Here is a 7,328-nt window from a genome sequence, read left to right on the forward strand (position 1 = left end):
AGGGAAAACAGCTAATTCTTTGAACAGTTCCTCAATCCTCTATTGAAAGTTCTTTTTCATTTTTTCGTTGAAACATGTAGAGGCAAAGTATCTCTTTCAGCAATTTCAAGAAAACAGATCTAACACTGAAATGTTTATGATTTCTTTCCAAGTATTCCAAAGAAAATTAAACTCCCTGCAGTTACCTGACAGGTTTTCCCTTCGACACTGCTGTAGTGTCACAACAATGTGGGGAGATATTCAAACGCAGCTTTGAAACCAATGAAAAATGTGAGGCAGCTACCAAACCAGCTGGATTGCAGAAGTCTTCCGGCTGCAGCACGGTGAGCAAAATCAACCTGAACAGGATTGGGGTCTTGCCAGTTTCACAGTTAATGCCTGTTTTAGGAAAGCTTGATCGCGCTCAAAATCATAGAATATTCTGTTCCCATCTTTCAGTCTGTTTAAGCAGCCATAAACTGACACTAAATGACCCACCTTACAGCTCAATCTTGACTGTTCAAAGATGATCAAGAATACCGTGTTGAGGGTGATGTTCTCGTGGTAGCGTTGGGATGGCAGGGAGAGGTGGAAATGGCAATCAACCGCTGCTTCCTCTATCACCTGCTGCAACTGGAATACTCCGGTAGTTTAGAATGCTAATGGCTTTGCTGGCTTTTAGCTTGATAAGTATGCTAGGCAAACCCAGGTTTTGTCAGGATTGTCACTGACCGAGGTTTCAAAGCTTACTGAATCACGAAGATCTTGGTTCTCATGCAGTGAATAACATTATCCAAGAGCTGCATCTACACTCACCAAATGTATTCATACTTCAGTTTACCTGTACCTATATTTTCCTTGGGGTTTTTTTGCTTAAACTATCAGAAAGTATTTTGTACCTATTTTTTGAAATGTGTTGGAAATATATTTCTTCTGTGCAGTATAGAAGTGGTCCATGGTGGGGGAGCCTTAATTTTCCTCTGTCTACCCGCAAGTAACTGTGCAGATATTTATGTAGACAAACTTTCTCCATCTTGAAAAAATAAACTGTAATGAGATGTCAATTTTTGTTTTATTTATAAATGCTTCTATTCTTGGTGGAAAACTGGGTATCCCCTGAGCTCTCACTGGAGGCTTGCAGTCAACACAGATTGTGCATCCTGAAGCACTGAAGCGCAGGTGACTGTACTCTTTCAGTGGTTTTGAAAGAGGAGGTCTCTTGTGTCGTTGTGTTCAAGCAGGGACTTCTAAAGTGTTGCAGCGTAACTTGCGTAACCCGAGAAACAAACTACCAGATGATTAACTACTATTACTGTTGGTTTTGAAGGTTGCTGGTGTTTTCATGGTCAGCAGTTTAAAATCACAGTGTTTTCTGAGTGGACAGAAGTGTGAGTACAGTAATGCTTAGGACTGTATCAGAAAAATGTCCATCTGAGAAGACCTGTAATGTTTTGAAATATTCCCCTTGGCACAGACTTTGGATCTGCGCTGGTCTTAGCAAAGCAAATTGACTAATACAGATCAGCAGGCTGTTGTGGATAGTGCACAGATACTAAGAACTTGTTTGTACTGGAAGGGTAAATAAACGTAAGGTGTTATGTGAATATCTGCTGCCAAAATTATTCCAGGCAGGAAGGGATTTCTGGATGCCACAAAATGGGCAAGTCAAACTATCTCTGCTGGAGATGAGAGTGACTGGGGTCAGAAGCATATTCTCAGAGAGGGGCATGGTTATCTCCACCTCATGCTTCTCTGTGACTTTCAGAATTTGACATTTTATCTGGGTGCCTTGCCATGGCTGTGAGTAGTAAAAAGCGGAGCTGAATTGTAAGCCTCAGCCTCTGTGTCCTGTGATGAAATTAGCCATCTGGGTGTTTACAGCTATTGCTGATTGGCAGCCTATAGAAATGTCTCTCCAGGCAGTGTTCCTGTGGAATTAGGTAGCGCAGCTGTGATCATTTCATACACGAACGCAAGTTATTTTAAAATTTCTAACATTTTGTCAGTTCTATAAAACAGTTCCAGCAAAATAAAGCATTTTAACCAGAAATGTTGAGCAATAACCAGATGTAGGCAATTTGGCAAATTTCAAATTGAGTCTATTATTTGCTTTTAGAGCTTTGTTTTTGCTTTCAAAGACGTGTAGAAGGGTTGAAGAGTTCATTACTTGATTTGAGAAGAGCCGCTTCCTGTTAGGAGAAATTAAATCCAATTATTTTCCTGCTGCAGAAGGTCGACATCTAAGAAATGCAGGTCCCTCAAGGCTTAGTTTTGCACAGCTTCCGTATGTCACCTTTCAGAAGGTAAATCCCTAAGAAAAAAGGGATTGAGGAGGGAGTATATTCTTCTCTGGCACACCTCTTAATTCCATTAGTAAAGTCTGTTCATGTTCACAGGATGGCAAATAAAGGTGATTTTAAAAGATGATACCAGATAACAACTCTGATGGTTCTGTAGCGCCGCTCCCCAGCTTCCTGCCCTGCTGAGCTGGTGCGCTTTGCAGCATGTTGCGTGCATGCACCGCCGACTTCTGAGCAGAGCTTTACAGCTTTTTCCCTGCTGTCCTTTCTTTGGGGAGGGCTTTTTCATTTACAATGGTCTGAGCAGGTGGCTGATGGGGAGTTGCAAGCAGCAGCGATCCCCTCTCTATTATCCGGTGGCATAGGGGGTGCTGTCGTTCTCTGGGAGTATTTTTAACTTTACCATCTGCTGCTTTTCCTGTGCTTGCGCCTGAGCCAGTTTCCTTGCCAGGATCTATAGACCTCTGAGGGTGACTTCACCTGCTTGGTGGGAGGTGAAATGTCTGCATGGAGTCCACTCAGCGAAAGACAGCTCACTTCAGCGAAAGGCAGCTAAATAGAAGATCTGCTGAGGCGCCGGGGAGGGAATGGAGACACTCCTTTCCTCTGACTGGGTTTTGTGGATTTTCATGGATGGGTTCAGGTGTTTTCCTTTTTTCATTGGGAGGGATATTTGTTCTAAAATTCATAGGTGTGAAAAAGGAAATCATAAAATTTTGAGTATGATTGAAAGAAAGGAGTTGCAGTGAATTTCAGGAATGTGTGTGGACCTTGGTGCATCTTTACAAAGGGTACAAGATTGCGGTACGAATAAACATATTACAGTAAGAAGTTTTTCAGTGGTTTTTTTTTCATGCAAATTCTTGAGAAAGCTTTGCTGCCGCTTATATTCCGGTCTGAGTTGAAAATATGCAATTTTCGGTCTTTTTGCCTTCAAATTCAGCGTGCTTACTACTCAGCATGATATCCCTTGTTTAAAAATGTTTAACTTGGAATTTAAAGTTGCAGTCTGGCAAAGGTTCTGTGCTGAATGTGGCGGTCCACATGGAAAACCTTTCTTTCCATCCTGCCTCTGTTACGAAAGATCTTGGGTTTTACACTTCCTTGAATTGAAAAGCATCAGGGAAAAATTGAAATAGTTCTCTCTTTTGTTAAAATAAATGCTCACCTGTATTTAGACATGTTTGGCCACTCTGGAGTGCATTTGCTGGAATTTTATTGAGTGGAGTTGGCACTTTCTGTTTCTCTTTGGCTATTCTACTCCGTGTCTTTCCAGAGGGCTGGAGCAGCAGTGCAGGGCTGCACTGCTTCCTAGGCGGTTGGCGGTTTTGCCTTGCTTCACTCTTATTTTGGCCTTATTTCAAGGAACAGCACAACATAGGAGAGGGCTGAAACTGAAGAAGCTGTAGCGTCTGGAGAGCAGATCCCTTGAAGGTGACTTTGCAGATGGTTCCTGAAAACCAGTCTTCTGCATAAAGGGCAGGAGCTCTTCATTGGCGCTGCCACAAACAGAACGATGAGCATAATTGCTTTGAAATTCACCAGCCTGCCAAGAGTAATTTGTAAACAGTTGGGGCACAGCCCCTGTTCCAGAGTTCTCCTAGAAATAATCGCACCTTCCTGTGTTAAAATATTTATTCAATTTTTGCTGTGTAAGAAATCAGAAAATAAACATTGAGAAGAGGTCAGGAATCTCCACAGCAAATAAATAGGTGGAAGCCAAACCAGAGAAGTTTTGAGTCCTGTCAAACTCTGCAATTCTTCCTATATTTATGGTTCTACATTTGATTAGAGTGGACTAAGCAAGGAAAAATGCTCACTCAGATTGAAATAAGAATTTATTCCGTCCATACTTGGACTCTGTGTGAGTGGTTTTTGTATCTACCCAGCTATTGAGTTTCATTATACAAATTGCTCAGACTTCATTCTATGCTTGTATACAGAGTTGGGGTTTTTTTTATTGGAACTGGTACATTTTATGTGAGCTGGAATGCTGTTTAATAGGTCTATAGAGAAGGTTTCCAAAGCCTCTTGAAGTTGTATGACCCAGACAAGGATCTTAAAAAATAAAAGATTTATTTATTTTATTTTTAAATAAACCCACTCTTGCAGTTAGTCTGAGTGAGCACAGCAGCAGGTAGCCAGACTATTTAGCTGTGGCCTAATTTTTTGTAGGAATAAGCTTTTCTGCGATCTGAGAAAGGAAATATTTACCACTTGCTAAAAGTCTATTTTTGTCAAGCTTTTCTTCTGATTAGAAGATATAAACTAGGAAAAAGAAAACAAGATTTTTGACTAACAAGTTCAATTGCAAGTGAATGATGCAGCTCAAAACGAAGTTGTTTCAGATAACTCATAAGAAGAAAGCATTTAGAGGCTTTCTGGCCAAGTTCCATTGAAAATCAATTTCTAAAATATATTTCAACTTTAAAACACCAACAGAGCAGAGTCAGTTGTGGGGGAAGAAGAAACCTGCTGTGTAAAAGCGTTCTACCTACTTCTGTAATGCGTCACAATAGAAAAATTGCCTACTAGTATTACAAGTTAAAAAAAAAAAACTGCCTTTTATCCAGTTTATTTTATGATTTATATTGCTAATTTAGAATAAGGTAATCATTCATTTTTGTTTGTCTTAAATGTGTAAGAAATGCATTTTAGAGTGGAAAAGGTCATTGCAGAACAAGAAAAAGCTGCAAAAAAAATTAGTCATATACAAGACTGGTTTAGCCGTTTGGCCTATATATGTTGGATGTTTGTTAATGCTAAGTACTTGTTTCACTTGTCATTCCTTAGGGAACAATTAGTGTTGGAATAGATGCCACTGACCTCTTTGATCGTTACGACGAAGAATATGAAGATGTGCCTGGCAGCAGCTTTCCCCAAATTGAGATAAACAAAATGCACATATCCCAGTCCATTGAGGTAAGGAGGGCAGATGCAGCTGCTGGTGTGGAGCAGGGCCTGAGCTAATGAGGCACTACAGTGCAAAGCTCTGCTCAGGGGGTTCTCATCTTGATTTATGGAAGGACGTGATTACCGGCGTGGGTGGGAAGAGGAAGCTCGGTTCCAGCAGGACTGCGTGTTAACTGTACAGCATGCATTTGTGTGACTGGTTTGTAGGCTACAGTGGTCCTGCCGTGCTGCTAGCAGGGAGGCTCAATCGTGATTGAAAACAGGTATCTAGTTCTCACTGAATAAGGAGTATTTAGTGTATGAAAATGAATGGCACCCAGTTTTGAGGATGTGGGTAAGAAGAAGAAGGGGGGGTGTTTCCTCTGTTCCAGAGAGTTGAAAAAATTTAGTCTGCTAGTGAGATTAGAAGGGATTGCAGCTCAGGGTCAGGACTTCAAGATAGTACATTAAAGGTGTCGAAAATGTCTGGTACTGTAAGAATTATGTCACTTTTTGCCATGCTTGATCTTTGACTACAAAATTTAGAGCAAGTGTGGCCATGTCTGGTTCAAACACCTGGGCTTAGTGGATGACAAGGAGTCAACTGGAGTGTTACCTGTATCTCTGTGCTTACAGTCTCTGCAGTCATGATTATGTCCTTGCAGAACATGCATTAAATGTGTGAATCGGGATGAGAGTAATTGGTAACAATATATTCATTTTTCAGGCACCATTGACTGCCACGGACACAGCAATACTGTCTGGTAACCTTTCCACCCAGAATGGGAATGGAGGTGGATCGATTAATCTTGCTCTGAGACGAGTGACTTCTGCCAAGGGATGGGGAGAGGTAAGAGTACTAGCTGTTACGCATTTTTATATCCAGGCTATTTCAGGCTGCTTGGATTAGTTACCTAGTGTTTATTTTCTTTAGGGAACTTTAGCTCTGTTTCATGTCTCATTTTCTACATTCTGTACAATGTAGAAAAAGGAATTCTCAAAGGAATTTGAGAAAAAGGGAAGGCCAAATCTTGTTTTTTCTTAATTGTTTCCCCTTTCCATTTGGCTGTGCATTTTGGACTTCACTTATGCTGACAGAATTGTTACCTGTTGTCTCCAGGGCCATCCTAATTTCACTGTCTGAAGCCTCCCAGGTGCCTTCCGGAGGCTGTGAGCATGCACTTAGGGCAGCGTGATAGTTTGTCTTCGCTTCAAAAACTGCTCTGCTCACAAGGGAAGAAGTTATGGAGAAAAATAGTTTGATAGGCAGATGTGATCTAAGTAGCTGGAAGGTCCCATGTTACCACCTGAAAGCTGTGCCTTGCTAGACCGGTGGCTTTGTTTGAGATGCTCGTGGCATTGCTGCTATGGTTGGCAGTTTGCGTTCTGCGCCTTCCTTTTTGCACACTAGCTACTGCTAACCTGTTTTCTCAGCTTGTGAGAAATGGGATTTTTCCTCTCGTTTGAAAATTCATAGACTGGAGGCATTCGATTTGCATCAGGATTTTGTAATATTGGTAATGCAGGAGCTTGTGGATATTGTCATGAGTCAGTTGACTAAAAAAGTTTTAAAAAAACCCATGTAATAAACTTTCTTGGGAGATGCAGATGTAGTAGGAACTGCTTTTGCAGGTTTTGTCATGAAAAGTGTCAGGTCTAAGAACTGCTTGTCTTAATGAGACTGAACAGCACCAAATAAACATTGAATAGCAGCCCTGGAAGTCACCCAGATTAGTGGAGGAAGCAGCAGGTGCATTTTGCAGACGCTGAGATGGTGCAGCAGCAGAACTGCTGACATTACTGTGAGGCTGTCCTGCAAAGGACTCTTGTCCTCAGAGGGCAGCAGCCAAGCCTCGTTGTTTGCGTTGTGGGGCTGGGATGGAGGTGTTTTCTCCATTTTCACTGGAACAACCAGAGCAGGTGCTAGTAGTAGTAGCCTCTAGCACTATGAAACTGGCTTTGTTTTACTCGTGAGGACCTTACTCAGTGAGACACATCTTATTTTGAATGCAAAGCTAGCAGAAAAGAGAGGATGCTGAAATATGTGGTGTGTAAAATGTCTGTGATGTTGTCGTGGTTTAACCGCAGTTGGCAACCAAGTGCCACACAGCTGCTCCCTCACCCTCTGCCCTGCCCCGGTGGGATGGGGGAGAGAAT

The 7,328-nt window shown here is 41.7% G+C and overlaps 1 protein-coding gene across 1 annotated transcript in view; it reads left to right on the forward strand.

The window, feature by feature from the left end:
* Nucleotides 1-6,021, forward strand: part of LOC104081029 (dnaJ homolog subfamily C member 11-like) — a gene marked incomplete at its 3' end in the record, with an annotated part of 9,885 nt that extends 3,864 nt beyond the window's left edge. Inside the window, exons 4-5 of the mRNA XM_009583612.1 lie at nucleotides 5,073-5,201; nucleotides 5,899-6,021. Coding sequence (XP_009581907.1) covers nucleotides 5,073-5,201; nucleotides 5,899-6,021 — 252 coding nt within the window. The remainder of the gene's footprint in view (nucleotides 1-5,072; nucleotides 5,202-5,898) is intronic.
* Nucleotides 6,022-7,328: the final 1,307 nt, after the last annotated feature.

This window comes from Fulmarus glacialis, unplaced genomic scaffold (assembly GCF_000690835.1).
Source record: "Fulmarus glacialis isolate BGI_N327 unplaced genomic scaffold, ASM69083v1 scaffold6748, whole genome shotgun sequence".
NCBI classification, from domain to species: Eukaryota; Metazoa; Chordata; class Aves; order Procellariiformes; family Procellariidae; genus Fulmarus; species Fulmarus glacialis.